The following is a 17,909-nucleotide window of genomic DNA, read 5'->3' as shown; positions in this document are numbered from 1 at the left end:
GCTGTGTAATCAATTATTGTAAATGTAAATGTTATCCATCAAGACTATCAAGGTTAAACTCTTTGTGCATGAGAAAGCCTTACTATGCCTTCAAGAATAACAACATATTGTTAAGAATATTGTGAGGCATTGAACCACAGGAATTGGTCTGTCCACCCACAGAACTACTATTCTGTATGGTCTCTCAGGAGCTGTGTGATGTCTCCTGTGGACCCCAAGTAGCCTTAGTGATGGAAATGATGGTATGATTATTCCTCACTAAGTACTCTGATCTAATAGGATAATCAAAAGATTCCCACTGACAGTTCCAGGATTTGTAATGTGGATAGCAGGATAAACTGAAGCAAATAAACAATAAACACAATGTGATTAAAATAGATCTGCAAATCATGCCATTAGAATAAATTACTACTAATAATTCAAATCTGGCCAATTACACCTTCAACTTTTATTAAAACCTAGCAATTCATTATCTTCCACCTACCATAGGCCAACAGGCAGCATTCACCCTGGACAGGTCGCCAGTCTAAGCTAACACAGACAGACAGACAACCAGAATTTGGGAATTTAGAATTAAAATAACCCAGCTCCACTAACTGCATGTCTTTGGATTGTGTGAGGAAGATGGAGTACCCAGAGAGAACCCATGTAATAACAGGAAGAACATGCAAACTCCACACAAGAAGACCAGATGGTGGATATGAACTCATTGGGCAGGCGTGCGGCCCCCTATTAAGACCTGATTAGCAAACGGAATCATTTTTACAGGAAAAGGAGGACTCCCAAACTTCTGGGTAAACATTAAACATTAAAAACAGAAACATTCCACCACATGACTGCAGCTTTATATCTCTGGATGAAAGGTGAAAACAGAGTTTGTTTGTTTGTTTTTTAAAATCAACATATGACACCACTCTCCTGAGCTGTCATGACTTTATTCATTTCAGGGTTTTCAAAAACAAAAAAACAAACACACACCCTCCCCCCCCAAAAATGTAAGCAGCACTACATACACCTATACACATGAACTATTGTTTGGATCAAACATATCAAACCACTAAAAAAAACAAGATAAATCAGAGCAAATAGAACAAAAACAGGAAACCAAATCATTGGGATAGCAAACTGTACACATAAGATTGTCAACATGTCCTCTTATTGCTGTTTGCTACAGCCGAACTTTAGTTGCTTCAGACCCTTTTACTTTTGCGCACTTTGTAAATGCAAATTTATGATGAAACAATGTATTTGTAAGACAAAATAAAAATGTATTTGTGAATCCTTAATTCATTCCTTTGTGTAAGCAGTTGGTCTTCATGAGTTTCAGCCGGTTAAAAGCCTGGTTTAAGTCTTCAGCTTGTTTTAGTTAACTGGTTGGGTTAAAATAACATTAGTTGAACTCATTCAAACATTTCTAAGCATTAGGTGATGAATAAATATAACTGAAAATCTATCATTTCATCAATTATAGTGTAAATCTATAATCTGTAAAAAAGGAGAGCAGTCTGAATACTTAAAGTGATTGTATGTCTATCATTTTAAAGTTACTGCTACGTTGCATAACACATTTTTGTCAGAGCTACATGAAAACACATTTAATTGTGTTTAGTAACAAAACTCTAGCGACTCTACAATAAAATCATGGAAGGGGGAAGTTGCCTACAGAACTGTTATAACCACAACTTCCAACCTAAAATATATTTATATTTCCAAGAAGTATGTTCCAAATGGCATGTCCACAGTAGCATGGCAATCATCAGCAAAAGAGCTTAGCCATCTGACCATGATCACAATAAAAGCCAAAGAATAAGGGTATTCCTCACTAACCATTATGCCCTGAATCACCTTTTTACATGCATGTATAATAAGCTCAACATAAAGAAAAAAAATTACAACTATAATCACGAGGTGTACAGTAAGTGTACATCAAATACACCACTTTGTCTACAGTACATACAAAAAATAACATTTCTGAGCAAAAACATGAACCCCAGCAGGATCTTTAAATATGTAAACACGAAATAAGAAACAGTGTGTATAAAATACTATACAGGTGCTGTAAGTCTGAAGATACTCCAGTTATCTTTTTTTCTGTCCTTTTCTCAGTCCTTTTTTCTGGGGAAATAAAAGGATAGAGAGCCTTTTCTTCGGAGGAGTCCATTGGATTTCTTTCCCACAGCACAACCGTAATGCCCACATGATGTTCATTTGGACCTAACATGCTAGTAAATAAAGTAGTCTTTGCAGATGTACAGTGGGCCTCAGTCCTTTCTTTGGCACAGCCATTGCAGTCTTTACGTGAGCAAGTCAGTTTCTTTTTTGACATTCATCTTCTGAGTCGAGATGTCTCAAAAACCGCTGAAACGAGTATATTTATGTGTATATGTACTTGTATTACCCCGCTGCTGGCAATTTTGGTGTGAAAATAAGAATATAAAGATGTACTGGTGACTGACACAAAACAGCTCAGACTGGTTGGTTGGTATATCATAGTAAAATGTCAAACAGCCGTCTAGCAGTCTGGACACTGCAAAACAAAACGAAAAACAAACCAAACAAACAAATAAAATGCTACTTAGAAAATAAATAAGTAAGTATTAGTCCCAGCAACACATTTTCTCCATCCTTTAAATATCAACCTGTATTTACTCATCAGTGTCAAAACACTTTCTACTTTCATACTTCAGTTTCTTAGTTCTGAGTGCACTGGATCCTGTTGGGGGGCCCTAGAGCAGGGAACTGGTGGGGCTGCCGGGCAGTGGGGGACTGCAGCTGTTCAGGGTGAGGCTGTGGCTGTGGGAGGGGCTGGGGCGCATTGGCAGCAGGTCGTAGTGGCTCGGGATGTGGCTGTTCCTGGGGAGGTCGTATGGGTTCTGAGGGTAACTGGGAACCACTGCAGCACCACTTGCCGGCACAATACTTATGGTTGGTTCTGGGGGAACAAAAACCAAGAGAGTGGGTGTTTTATTTCATTTATATAATTTACACAATCCGGTTGTTCAGTCTGACGTCACTAGCCGTGTCTGGGCCTAAACTCCGCTGCAGGTCCATATATCAAACGATCACTGTGGCATTACTGAGAGTTGAAAAACTGTCTAAAGTCTTTCATCTTTAATAAAATGATCAGCGTTCTGCTCTACCAGGTGTAACAATTGAGTTTAACATCCAGGCATCCATGAAAACGGAATTTATGACATTTAACGGAGTTAGAAGTTAGCAGGAAGTTAGCTCGCTAGCTTCTATCTAAATACAATATAGCATGTCCTGACTGCGGGGTTTTGGAAACAAATTAAAACATACAGCTCTGTTATCACTTCCAGCATAAATGAAGACAGAAAACTAAACAGCAGTGACATTTGCAGGGTTACTGAAGTTGGGCTAGCTGGTATATAATGATGTGCTACGTGACCACTAGCGACACAGCTATGTTAGCATAATATAAACAAGCTAACTCTTTTTCCACTCGATAAAAGTTACCGTGAGTGTTCTCGGTGGTCAGGAACAAATGTAATCGCATGGCAGGATGCTGTAAAAGGACCAAACTTCAGCCAGGAGAACAACTGAGATAATCCATCCACAATACGAGGTTAGTCATTCATATACTGCTGCATGGGCTGGGCTGTAGCTACATCCTAAGGTTTTAAAAACTGAGCTTAAATAAATGATTAGTGGTAATAAAAGCCGAGGGAGGTCAACAGTGATCACTGACTGTTTTAGGAGCTTTTTGAGATTAAATAGAAGAAAATACATAACATTAAACATGTTAACAACACAAAAGCCATATTAAACGCAGACTACTTTAACCTACTACTTTAACTTTAACCTTAGTTAAAACCATAAATTTTCACTGTTATGCCGATGACACCCAGCTCTACCTTTCTTCTAAACCCAATTCATCCCTCCCACCTACCTCCCTCTCAGACTGTCTTATTTAGATTAGATCCTGGTTCTCCTCCAATTTCCTCAAACTTAACAGTAATAAAACTGAAGTTTTACTTGTTGGTACACCATCTATCTTAACCAAATTCCACAGCTTTTCCATTAACGTTGAAAATTCTCCCACCCTCCCCTCCCCTCAGGTTAAGAGTTTGGGTGTCATACTTGATAATACTCTTTCATTCCAGTCTCACATTAATTACATAACCCGGTCTGCTTACTTCCATTTACGTAATATTCACCGACTCCGTCCCTTCCTTACTCCCCATGCTGCTGCCATCCTTGTCCATAGTCTTATTACTTCCCGTATTGATTACTGTAATTCCCTCCTATTTGGTCTCCCTAAAAGGTCCCTTCATAAACTCCAACTTCTTCAAAATTCTGCAGCTTGGATTATAACCCGTACTCCGTTAAGTGCTCATATTACCCCAGTTCTTCAGCAGCTTCACTGGTTGCCCATAGAAGCCAGGAAAAATTTCAAAATCTTACTTCTTACATACAAGTGTATCCATAAATCTGCTCCTTCATATTTGTGTGACCTGCTCCATATCACCACTGTTTCCCGCCCTCTTAGATCATCATCTGCTATTCATCTTACTGTTCCGTCCTCACACCTTATTACTATGGGGAACAGAGCTTTCAGTCGCTCTGCTCCTCGGCTCTGGAACTCTCTTCCTCCTGCACTAAGAAATATTGACTCCCTCTTCGTATTTAAGACACAGCTCAAAACACATCTGTTTAAACTGGCTTATTCGCTTTAATGCTGATTTTATCTGTTGTCACGCTCTGTTTTGTAATTTTAACTTATTTTATGTATTTTATGACTATTGTTCCTTTTATTAATTGTGTTTTTTGTAAGGTGACCTTGGGTTTCTGAAAGGCGCCCTCAAATAAAATGTATTATTATTATTATTATTATTACTTTAGGCCCGGAATTAGGATTCGTCGCGTCATCACTGAACAACCAGATACAATGCTGTTGTCAACAAAGAAAATAAGTTTTCTTCTGCCTTATTTCAATCAAGTCCAAACTTAGTAAAATGTACTACAGGCATCAAATTCAAACACTTGAACCACAGAGTGTCATAATTCTGTGATAATGTCATGATCCCCCTGGTGTCTGGCCCCATTCCAGATTGCTTGAAAACAGCCAGTGTCTTTCCTTGTTAGATCCCACTGTTTTTATAATTATAGACCAATTTCCAAACTCCTGTTTATTTTCAAAATCCTTGAGAAAGTTGTTGCTCTTCAGCTCCTTCAAATTATTGTAGGAAACATCTTTGATAAATTCTCTTGTGGTTACAGATAAAACCACAGCACTAAAACAGCTTTACTGAAAATGATATTGTAATGCACTCAGATAAAGGTGAGCATTCCATTCAAGTTCTGCTCGACTGATCTGTAGCCTTTGATACTGTTGATCAAGCTACTTATTAACAGACTACAAAACTGGGTTGGCACCACTGGTACTGCCCTCAGATGGTTTTCTTCATACTTATCAAACAGATACTTCAGAATTTCTATTAATCAGTGTATGCATTCATCTGTACTGCTTGCATGTGGAGTCCCCCAGGGCTCAATCCTTGGACCAATTCAGTTTTTTTTAATATATGTTACTCCTGGGCCATCTCATTAATGGGTTTAGTTTAATGTAGATGACACACGGTTTTGACATACCCTTCTGTCAAACCCAACAACCTTAACAGCTTCCCCTGCCTCAACAAACGTTTCTCTGCCATTACTAATTGGATATGCTCTAACTTCCTCCATCGCAATTCTGGTAAAACTGAGGTTCTAGCACACGGCCAAGACACATTCTCCAAGGAGGTTAGTCAGTACATTAGCCCATGCAATCCTCCATAACCACAACTGTGCATTAATGTACAAGGATTACCTATAAGTCTGCTGATTGCTGATTGGTTGACAAGTGGGCTGGAAAAGGGAAGGGAGCAAAAGTGAAGATCACTAGGAGCAAAAAAACTTCAAAAATAAAAATATGTCTGTGAAGGTTCTCAGTCATCCAGGTCATCGTAGTCAAAGGAGCTTGCAAAGAAAAGCGTCTGGACTTCTTTAAGTTGCTTGAAGACGTTTCACCTCTCATCCGAGAAGCTTCGTCAGTTCTAAGGTCAAATGGTGGAGAGTCCCAGATATAAACCTAGTGGGAGTTTCCCCCCACAGAGGGACAAAAGGACCCCCTGATGATCCTCTAATCGCCTGAGCCAAGGTGTGAAACTGGGTGTGGGTCCCAATCAGCCAGAGTTTCGGGTGAACTCGTTGTGAAACCTGGCCCCACCTTATCATGCGAATTCCTTAAAAATACTTGAAAGCACATGTTTCAGTTCCACCTGCTGAACTATACATTTTTCTGTGATCTAGTTTTATTAGTGTAGTGCGGTGACTCGTACAGAAAGGATAGCAAAGATGCTGTTTGTTGGGCTGCAAGACGCTAATTAAGCAATGAAAAAAATGGCAATACTCACTATGTTTTAATAGACTTCTCTGGACTGAATCATACGTGTTATTAGCCTCTGTCTCTCTTCCACAGCATGTCTTTATCCTGTCTTCCTTCTCTCACCCCAACCAGTCACAGCAGATGCCCCCCCCTCCCTGAGCCTGGTTCTGCCGGAGGTTTCTTCCTGTTAAAAGGGAGTTTTTCCTTCCCACTGTCGCCAAAGTGCTTGCTCATGGGGGTCATATGATTGTTGGGTTTTGTCTGTATATATTATTGTAGGGTCTACCTTTTGGAGATTAAGTATTGGAATTTCAGTAGCGGGACCACACCTCCAAACACGCTCCTTCCGGTTCTCATCTATATAGGTTCCCCCAGTTCTGCGAGCTGTTCATTCTCGTTTACGTGCCCCGCCTTCCGTCCCTCCTTTTTTTCAATTCTTTAACTTCTTCACTTCTATTTAGTACAAGGGGATCTGCCAGGCCCGGGAGCCGTCACCAGTCCCCTTCAAGGCCTTGAAACCACCGCTCGATTCATATTCAAGCATTCACCTTTATCTACTAAAACCTAAATCGAGGACGTGGGCCCAGCTAGTGAAACAATATAAAGTGCCTTGTGGTGACTGTTGTGATTTGGCGCTATATAAATAAAATTGAATTGAACTGAATTGAATTGACTGACAACCTGACATGACATCAGATGCTGTAGGCTAAATTTTTGCTTAGTGTGCCTTTCACTCAACAGATATCTACACTTACAGACCACGTCATCAGTTACACCATCCCAGTCCTGGGCTGGACCCTTTGCCTTAAAATGGCTTAAATTCTCTGTGTATAGCTTTAAGAAGCTGCTGAAAAGGTCAATTTTAACATAACAGCATGACATCGTTACATACCATGCTTTCTCTACATCAACTCTGTCTATCTAACATTGCCTCTGCATTGCCAATGCTGCTTCTCCACTTTATTCATCAATGATTGTGCTTTCCACATGATAAGAAAGGGCAGATGCAGCTTATAACTTGTGCTTTCTCCAATACTCTCTGCTGTCATCTCTCTGTTTCTTCTTCTGTCCACCTCTGCATTCTCTGTATTTTTCTCTCAAGATTTCAACTGGAATCTCCACTGTTCTAGCCAACAGAGTGGTCAGCTTCAGGGCAATCAGCTATTCTCTGAACTAAACAATGAGTGCAGCCTAATGTTGTTGCACTGCAGTCCATTGTCTAAAAGAAAAAAGTATTCACAAAGGAAAAGACAAAGCAAAACTAGGGGGAAAAATCAAGAAAAAGAACAAGAGTAAGTTAAAAAATACCTGCAACAGGATGCACACAGGCTGAAACATGAGCACATATTGGACATAGGCAGGCTGCGTGGTTTGAACAATGGTAAAGTGGTCCAAAGGGGCCGTAGGTCTGACCAGAAAATATCCCCCACACTAGTACACTGCCAGGAGCCTGAACTGTTGATACAAGGCATGATGGATCCCTGCTTTCATGCTGTTTACTGATGCTGCTGTCTGAATATTGCAGCAGAAAGTGAGACTCAGCAATGTTTTTCCAGTTTTCTGTCCCCTGATTTTGGTGAGAACTGCATCCACAGTTTCATCTTTTTAGTTGACAGGATTGGCACCATTTCTGCCATGTGATTGGCTGATTAAATATTTGTGTTTAAAAGCAATAGAACGGGTGTATCTAATGAAGTGGCCGGAGAGTATACTTTAGTACAAAACAGTAAAACTAATCACAATAGTGGAATTATTAATGCAAACCTGGGGTTATATTATTCAGCCATACAAACACTGTGCTAATGGAACTCCACCTGCACCTCTGTTTGCTCTGCATGTGCACTTTGACTGTGTATCTCAAATGTGCCTAAAAATGTTCTTATTAACCGAAAACAGGAGACAAATGTAAAACACTGCAAATGTACCCATGTTGTAGACATTCTTGGCAGGCACAGTGGTGGTTGTAGTCGCACTGATGATGGCAGCAGAACAGCAGTGTGCCGTGTGTTCATGGTGTGCTGGTGATTTCATCTCCACGTAGCTGCTCTCTGAGTGCTTACATAGGCTGGGATTGTCGGTTATGGTGGCGTACGGGTTTTCACTGTTGAGGGAACAGGTGCTGGACAACGAACTCTTCACATAGTCTAAGGAAAGAGTGAGACACAGAGTGTTTAATCTTGTGTGGTATGACATTATTCAATGCTTAATTAATTAAAAAATAAAAAAAAGCTTCTTCAAAAAGCTCTGTTTTTAAAAAAAAATCATTTTTGATGATTTTAACCCAGCAGCACTCCAGCTTTTCATAAAATGATTTTTTGTGTGTGTGTCAAATCAGAAAGACGACTCTCTGCAGCTATTTCCTGCATCCCTGGTCATTATTTTAGTTACCATAGTGACCAAATTCTCCTTGGATAACTGATCACACCATGTACTGTTAAAAGAAAATGAGACACTTCACAGTGGTAAACACGTCTCTGTCACAACCTTTTTGATATATGTGTTGCTGCCATCAAATAAAAATGCTGCAATATTTTTCTTATAATATTATTTTATTTTTCAGTTTAATATTTGATATTTTTTTCCTAGGTTCTACTGTGAATAATATATTGATTTCTTAGATTTGAAACTCATTCTATTTTGATTTACACTCTATATAGTGTCAGCTTTTTGGAATTCAGATGGTAAAAATATTAATTTGCATAAGAAAAACACTTTAATTTTTAAATTGCCATTGCTTAGGTTGCATTTCAAGACATTAGATGGCTGGAAATGTCCTAGTCTAATCCATGGACCTTATAGTGAGATATGCAGGTATTCTGTTCACCTTTTTGCTCAGTGTAAAGTAACTGAAGAGGGAAACAGACCAGAGTCAAACTCTAAAATGAGAAGCTGAGTGTGCCTGTATGGAGCTGTGCATCTCCTCTATAGCAACAGAGTGAGAGACGTTCAGTCCTTTTTAAAGCAATGAAAACATGTGTTAAGTAGGAGCGACAAAGAATTTAAAATAATCTGTATTCCTCTCTAAAATCAATACATATTCTGTGTAGTCTTTTGTTGTAAAGAACAAAAAAGCTGAGGAGTTTTCCTTTAGGAAACATGGATGTTAGAGTCTGCATTGGAACACTTGACACCAAAGATTACATTTTAACACCAACATCAGCACTCAAGGGCAGCTGAGGTTAAAACCTGCAGATAAAGGAAATGTAAATCAAGGCACAAAGAGAGCATTCAGTTATAGAGAAGGAGAATTCTGTTTCCAAGGGGAGTTTTGGGGCTGATGAGGGTTAAAGCAGGAGGATGACCCCAGCAGGGAGGAAAAAAACACAGTGAGAAGAGACGTTGGGTTCACCCTGCAAAGACACAAACACATCTATGAGCACAGGCTGGAAAGGATCAAGAGGAACAATGACAGTGGTAGTAAAGTAACACCACCTGTGTGGCATGCTGCACCTTTTTCTTCATCTACATGAAATCACACTCTGCACTGCGAGCAGCTCTGCGAGGCTGCAACTAAAGTGGTCAGACATCAGACGTTTTCCTATATTTGAATTTTTATCATTCTCGCAGGAATGATAAAAATAAAGATGTTAGCTTTATACTGTTGTTGCAGGGGTGGATGCTGATGGACAGCACTTGTGAGTCCAAAGTTCAGGTTCAGTTTCTGAATGTTTTACTTTCAAATCTCGGCTCTCGTCTAACTCACAGAAGAGACGACACCAGCTGCTGTTCAATTTTCTTTTTTGTCTTTTCCCTAAAACAAATATTTCATACAACTTAAAATCGCAACAATAAAAGCACATGCCTACACCTCACCACTCTATGAGCCCTGAAGGTGTCCTGTGTTATCAGACCCCAGATGGTAGCAGCAGATCTTTAGGGCCTGAAGTGATCAGAAGCCTCCAGAGATCTGACTAGAGCTTTCCTGCACATGACATTGTGGTTTTCTACTTGTCCTTCTCTATAGTGCTTTGATAGCTATTAAGGGCAAGAAAAAATAGTTGCCTATTGCCTCTTGCTGGGCCGTGTCACGTTTGAAAACATGACGGTGCAGTGTTACATCCTGGTCTAGGGGTACTGGAACGCAACATAAGGTTTATAAGGAAAATGACCCTCATCCCCAAAACCATACCCAGAAGCTGATTTACAAGTGAAAGGTGGTTTATTGTGTCTAAACTGAAGCTTAACTTAACTTAAGCTTCAGTTTAGACACATCAGCTTCTGGGTACGGTGTTGGGGACCAGGGCGGGGTCATTTTCCTTATAAACCTTATGTTGTTCCAGTACCCCTAGACCAGGGAGTAACATGCAGTGAACAAAGTATTAGTTATTACTAATAGGGGGTGTGGTAAAAGGCACGCCTTGTGGTGAAAACCTTTTGGAGTAGGTAACTATAAAGCATTTCTTTAACTCCACAAGAGCTGGCATTCTGGAAAGATCCAGAGCATTACAATTTATACATATCAGAGTTGCTGCCTTTCATGTTTCAAACACATCAACTTTAAGAAATAACTGTTCACTTGGAACTTGATCTAACATAAGATAGGATGATGATGTGCTAGATGATTGGTACATGAAAGGGTCATTTTAAACTGGACTTCCTGTAGAATCAGTATAATCAGCAGGTCTCCTGTTGTGTCACATGCAGTTTGGATATTTCAGCACAAGCCACAAGAAGCTGGGGTTTTAAATGCAAGAGACACGGTCACTAGCTAACTGTTCGAGTCAGGTGACGAGAGCCCTGTGTGGCACAGTACCTCTGTAGCGTGGCTCCATGTGGTAGCTGTAACGTTGATTAATGCAGTAAACACCTGCACAAAGAAAAGAAAGACCACGAGATTTATATGATTATCATAAAGAACATTGCTAAAATCCTCTTAAAAATCTATTTATACGCATGAAATTTTTATAGTTCTTGACATTTTAGATGCTCTATAAATGTACAGGGAGTGCAGAATTATTAGGCAAGTTGTATTTCTGAGGAATAATTTTATTATTGAACAACAACCATGTTCTCAATGAACCCAAAAAACTCATCAATATCAAAGCTGAATGTTTTTGGAAGTAGTTTTTAGTTTGAGCTATTTTAGGGGGATATCTGTGTGTGCAGGTGACTATTACTGTGCAGAATTATTAGGCAACTTAACAAAAAACAAATATATACCCATTTCAATTATTTATTTTTACCAGTGAAACCAATATAACATCTCCACATTCACAAATATACGTTTCGGACATTCAAAAACAAAACAAAAACAAATCAGCGACCAATATAGCCACCTTTCTTTGCAAGGACACTCAAAAGCCTGCCATCCATGGATTCTGTCAGTGTTTTGATCTGTTCACCATCAACATTGCGTGCAGCAGCAACCACAGCCTCCCAGACACTGTTCAGAGAGGTGTACTGTTTTCCCTCCTTGTAAATCTCACATTTGATGATGGACCACAGGTACAAAGATATTTCACATTTTGAAACCTGTTTAACATATTGACACATTTTAGAAAATCTGCTGAAAGATTCAGCAGAGAAATCTCCAAAATAAATATTCAATATTCATGATCTTTGATGGTTTAGAAAGCACTGCATTAAAACATCCATCACTGCTCAGAAATACTTCTGATACTTATTATTGGTGAACATCAACGCATTCATAAATACAAGCTAAAATTCTACCAAATGCCAAAAATGCCAGCATGGATAATTAGAGGCTGTGTGGTGAATCAAAAATCCTAAATACTTGGAAATCAGTGACACCATAAAAAGAGCAAAGGGAATGTCTGTCTTATCAGCACAGATTTGATCACTGTCCATGAGCTTATGTAGAGTCCATTTGTGCACATCGCATGGGAAACTTTCACCTTCCATGGCAAATGATACTTAAGTGTAAACTTGGTTCATATTGGAGCAACAAACAAACAAACAGGCTTTAATCAGTTTACTCAGATTTGCTTCTACAGCATCCTGATGACATCATGTGGCAATCAATGTCTTTATTTTTGTCACCAACAATTTTTATTTATTTCATTTTAAACTTCAATAACAGAACTTAAGGACAACTAAATAAATAAATAGTTTAAAAAACAAACAAACAAAAACAAAAAAAAACAAAAATCAAAACAAAGGGAAGTTATCCTATTCTTTCTTTGCACACCAATCCCCACACCACCACCCTGTCATTACTCCTGTTCTTCAAGTTACAGAAAGCCAGCTTGTAAAGGGGACCAAATACAATCATATTGATGCAATTTGTCTAATAAACCATAAGTCACTTTTTTGTAAGACGCCAACTTAGCCATTGCCTTGCCTTGTCTTTAGCCACTCTTCATAGGGAGGGGGGCTCTTTTTCCGCCAATGTCTTAGCAGGACCCGTTTGGCTGTAGTAAGAGCCAGAATAATCCATCTTTTTGTATAACTGGAAAAATCTCCATCAGAAAGTTCTGTGGTTATACCAAGTATGGACAGTTTTGGTGAGATACCAAATCTCCTTTTTAAAACACTGAAAATTACCTCCATTATATTTTCCCACCAATTTTCCGTCTCTATATGGGACCAGATGGGTTTAACTGGTGCAGTAGGTAACCAAGCTCTAAGTTGTTTCACGTTCATCACCCAATAATACCATTGGAAATGAGGCAATGAAAAACCTCCTGGTTTTGCACTTGCTTGAAGTTTCTTAATACTTAAACGATGCGGTGAACTACCCCAAAGAAACTGCCGGATCAAAAAGTCCAGATCTTTGAAATACTTATCTGGAATGTGTAATGGAATATTGGATAAAATATAAAAGATCATGGGTGCAGTCATCATCTTAATACAGCTAATTTTACCCCATATTGTGAGACGCACTCTGGACCATCTACCAAATTCCATTTTTATTCTTTCAAACATTGGCTCCATATTTGCTCGAACCATCTTAGTGTAATCCGAGGGAATTTGTATCCCCAAATACCTGAAACCATTCACGGACCACCGAAACTCCCACTGTTTAAATAAAGTATGGGGGCAGTGTCCTGACATAGGCATTGCCTCTGATTTATCCCAGTTGAGGCGATACCCTGAAAGCAGCGTAAAGCTTTCTATACATTCTAATAGGGCTGGAATTAACTTCCCAGGCTGGGTCATAAGTAACAACATACAGTATCATCTGCATATAATAGAAGCTTATGTTGACTATTACCCATCGAAATTCCAAATATATTTACATTATTTCTTAGTTTTTGTGCCAGAGGCTCTATAGCAATTACAAAAAGCCCGGGGCTAAGGGGACAACCCCGTCTTGTGGATCTCTGTAAAAGGAATAGATCTGATATGAGCCCATTCGTCAATACTCGCACTGAAGGCGAATCATATAATATCTTTATCTACCTGATAAAATTATCACCAAAACCAAACTTTTCTAATGTCTTAAACAGATAATCCCACTCAACACAATCAAAAGCTTTTGCAGCATCCAGCGATAGGGCCACTGTTGGATATACTGAATCATATAGATCATTTTGCAAATTAACCAACCGCCTAATATTATCTGAACCATAGCGGTTTGGAACAAAACCAGATTGGTCTGCATGACTTATTTTCGCCATTACTACTTTTAATCGACCCGCTAAGACCTTTGACAAGATTTTTTGGTCAGAATTCAGCAAAGATATGGGGCGGTAACCACCTGGGTCTAAAGGGTCTTTCCCAGTTTTAAGAATAAATGTTATAAGTCCAGAGTGCATTGACTGAGGTAATGAGTCTACTTTGAACGCCTCATTATAAACATTGAGCAACAGGGGACTTAACATATCCTCAAATGCTCTATAGAAATCCAATGGTAACCCGTCTAATCCTGGAGCTTTATTAAGTGGCATACTGTTAATTGCACGGGTAATCTCCTCCACTGTAATTGGAGCATCTATAATCTGCTGGTCAGTAGTAGAAAGCTGTGGCAGGTTTAAATCAGTAAAGAATGCTTCGAATTTCTGTTCATCTAAACTACCTTGTGTAGAATAAAGATTATTGTAAAAGGCCCTGAATCCATCATTTATATGTCTAATAGAAGTTGAAATAACCCCATCTGGTTGCCGTATGCCTGCGATATGGTTCATACTGTCTTTCTGTTTAAGACGGTATGCTAATAAACGACTCGGCTTTTCTCCCATTTCCCAATATGCTTGATTAATGCGAAATAAAGCGTATTCTGCCTTTCTGTTGTACAGTACATTCAACTTATATTTAACTTTAACAATTTTATTCAACGTAACTCTGTCTTTTGTGTGGGAATGTACTGATTCAAGTGCCTTTAATTTGGCTTCTAACGTAATGACATTCTTGTTAGCTGCCTTCTTTTTAAAGGGAGCGTAAGAAATTATCCTCCCCCTTAAGCATGCCTTCATAGCATCCCACCAAGTAGCCAATGTAGTGTCCTCTCGATTATTTGTCTGTTTGTAAAATTGTATTTCATCTCTTATCAATTTAATAAACCCAGAGTCTTTAGTTAAGGACACATTTAAACGCCATCTGCGGCTTTGAGGAATCTGTAAAATATTTCCAAGACATAGAAAAATTGGCGCATGGTCCGAGATTACTATATTACCAATACTTGAATAGAGTTATTCACTAAGGCTTCAGAAATAAGAAAGTAGTCGATTCTAGTATAAACACTATGAGGCGGAGAGTAAAAGGAGTATTCCCTGCCCTCTGGATGCATGCAATCAATGTCTTTATAATCATATTCTGAACACGAGTAAAACCAGCAACTACTGTGCACACAAGCATTAACAGAGTGATGATATTGTTGGAAACACTCAGTAAAACTGAATGAGGATACATTTCAAAGAAGACAGATGTCCGAATGCAACTGGCTAAGAACAGTGGGTCATAAACCGAGGCTGAAGGTGTAGAAAAGACTGACCGAGCTCACTGAGGTTGCAGTAGGCGCCCCACTCTGGAGCGCTGTTCCTGTGTTGCTTCTTTGTCTTCATCTGGAAATTTCACAGAGACACATTAAAGGTAAAAAACAAACAAGACATCTTCTTAAAGAATGTTTCAGAAAAACTGTCTCAATCTTAAAAATGAACACTTCTATCTGCTGTAGACAGGATGATGTAACAGGGTACAAACATTCGAATTCAGCTGTGAATCAGTGTGTTGTGAGTATATACTGTAGAGTGAAATGGGTTTGTTTTTGAGGAAAATAAATTTAAAAAGAAAGTCCTTTTTTTCTTGAAGGGAACCATAAATGTGGAACAGCAAACACTCATATAGTCCTGTGTGAAAATTAAGCACACGACCCATGACCACTCTTAGCAGAAATAACGCAGTAAGCGTCTTCTGTATGATTTTATCAGTCTGTCACATCCCTGTGGGGGGATTTCGTCCCACTCGTCTTTGCAAAACTGCTTTAAATTATTGAGGTTTGCAGGCATTTGTTATGCACAGCATAAGATCCTTCCACAGCATTTCAATCAGGTTGGTGTTTGGACTTCCTGCAGCTTTTCTGGTATGCTTGAGTAACGGGGTTTTGACTGTTGGACAGATGGCTTCACATTTCACTCTAGTACACATACTTTGTATATGTTGGGTTCTTTCTATTTTTATTTTCTTCAGCAGTTTGCACAGTCTGACCTTGGGACCAGCAAAGTGCTTTTGATTTTATAGAGGTGATCACATTTGACTGGATATGATGCTGTTGTGCTTTCTTTCTGTTGTATCAGCTTTTTAGAGTTTGACAGTAAGATCTGTACTGAGGGCAATTTAGTTCAGGTGGGATTAAAAACGTCACATTAAGCTGGAGTTTCTTAGACTGAGATGTGGCAAAGGAAAGAAAAACACAAAACAAATTGCACTGAAAATTTGGTCACCAATAAAAAGTTAAATCTTTATGGATTAACACTGGGTTGCTTTTTTCCCCTTAATAAATGACATGATCATTTAAAAACTGCATTTTTATTTACTCAGCTTATCTTTGTCTATGATTAAAATGTGTGACAAATATCCAAAAAGTAAGAAATCAGGAAGGGGGCAAATGTTTTTTACACAGATACCCATTAGCAAAAAAGTCTTTCTTCCTGCTAAATCATCCAACTTTGCTTCTATGTACCTGACCTACAGAGGTTAGCCTCAAAGCAGCACAGCCTAAGGAATACCTTTGAATTGTTTGTTTTCTTTTAAATAAAGACAGTTAATTGCTACGAGGAGGTACTAATCAGTTTGCGTTTTTCTAATTTGGGTGAACTGAACCTTAAAGTAGAAACTTATTTGTTGTATAACAAAAAAAAATTGGCGATTATTTATTAGCAGCCCCTCATTAAACAAACTCTTAAAGCTTTCTGAGGGCAAAATATAAAAGGTTTTTGAACCCACCTTGGCGAAACTCCTCTTATCTGGCTTGGCATAGTGTGTGGCATAGGTGCAGGACCCCAGGGTGCGGTAGCTGGGGTTGGAGAAGCAGCCACCTAAAGAGCTGCTACTGGGAGAGGACTCTGAAGAAGAAAGCAGGCCTGTGCACTGCAGCCCTGCTGCCCCAACATTAAGACATGTTCTCACATACTGAGCTCTATGTGTCATACATGCATATATATGTACAGTGCACCTGATACAAAGTATTTAACCTTTAATTTAATCACCCAGATCTGAAAAAACGGATCATTCATTGTCTTTACCTGTTGGTTGTGTAATTTCCCAGCAGGTTACGATTACCATCAACTGCTCTGAATTCTGTTGTATGCCATTCTAAACATAAATAACACCAGTCAGATGAAAAGGACAGACACACGGATATCGTACCTGAGAGGGAGTAGTCAGTGGAGCTGATGTTCAGGGCAGGTGTATAGGTGACACTAGGCACACGGTGGCCTTTCTCTCTTTGTCGATAACGGAACCAGACCACCAGAGCAAGCATGGCCATGATCATCAGCAGCAGGAAGACGATGCCCAGGACAGCCCCCGTCGACTGCCGCTGCGATGCCAGAGCTGGGCTCATCTTGGTGTAGGGGTTCAGCTCCTCCATCATCAAGGCCGCTGAGGAGAACACAGATGAGTAACACTGCATTTTAATGTTTGACACACTCACATCACCTGTACAGTGTGATCAGGCATTTTTGCTGAATGAGAATTTCAGAATAAAATTCCTCTCATTTCACTGAATTTATTGTGCTATTGACTTTTATTTTGGTATTTTGCCATGATACAAATGCAGGTATCCACAAAGGACAGATAATGAAAGGCAAACAGTTAAGGAGTAGGGTGGGGTGATACCGCCAAACTGGCGGAGTCTGCAGTGACACGGGTTCCATAATCTTCTTTGGAGGTAAACAGAGAGCTGAGCACGAACATGAAGCTGCTGAACTACTTTTGGTAACCGAGTCAAGCATTCAGTCATCGCCAGATGCTCGCGGCTGCCATCTAGTGTGGATTCTGGTTTGATGCCTTGCATTAATCCCTCCCTCTGTGCAGATCTTGTGTACGCCCTTGGAAGCTTGCAATACCATGGCTGTGTCCCAATTAAGAGACTGCACGCTTGAAGTACGCGCACTACGCG

The 17,909-nt window shown here is 39.4% G+C and overlaps 1 protein-coding gene across 1 annotated transcript in view; it reads right to left on the bottom strand.

The window, feature by feature from the left end:
* Positions 1 to 924: 924 nt before the first annotated feature.
* LOC102211329 (multiple epidermal growth factor-like domains protein 10) overlaps positions 925 to 17,909 on the bottom strand; it is an 83,690-nt gene continuing 66,705 nt past the window's right edge. The window contains exons 16-21 of the mRNA XM_013913297.1: positions 17,156 to 17,389; positions 16,733 to 16,887; positions 15,282 to 15,351; positions 11,142 to 11,195; positions 8,314 to 8,532; positions 925 to 2,932 (exon numbers count right to left, since the gene is read on the bottom strand). Of these exons, the coding sequence (XP_013768751.1) occupies positions 2,727 to 2,932; positions 8,314 to 8,532; positions 11,142 to 11,195; positions 15,282 to 15,351; positions 16,733 to 16,887; positions 17,156 to 17,389 (938 nt within the window). The 3' untranslated portion in view covers positions 925 to 2,726. The remainder of the gene's footprint in view (positions 2,933 to 8,313; positions 8,533 to 11,141; positions 11,196 to 15,281; positions 15,352 to 16,732; positions 16,888 to 17,155; positions 17,390 to 17,909) is intronic.

The sequence above is a fragment of the Pundamilia nyererei genome, unplaced genomic scaffold (assembly GCF_000239375.1).
Source record: "Pundamilia nyererei isolate P.nyererei 1_Seehausen unplaced genomic scaffold, PunNye1.0 scaffold00124, whole genome shotgun sequence".
In the NCBI taxonomy this organism is placed as follows: Eukaryota; Metazoa; Chordata; class Actinopteri; order Cichliformes; family Cichlidae; genus Pundamilia; species Pundamilia nyererei.
This window is presented reverse-complemented; position numbering and strand designations above follow the sequence as displayed.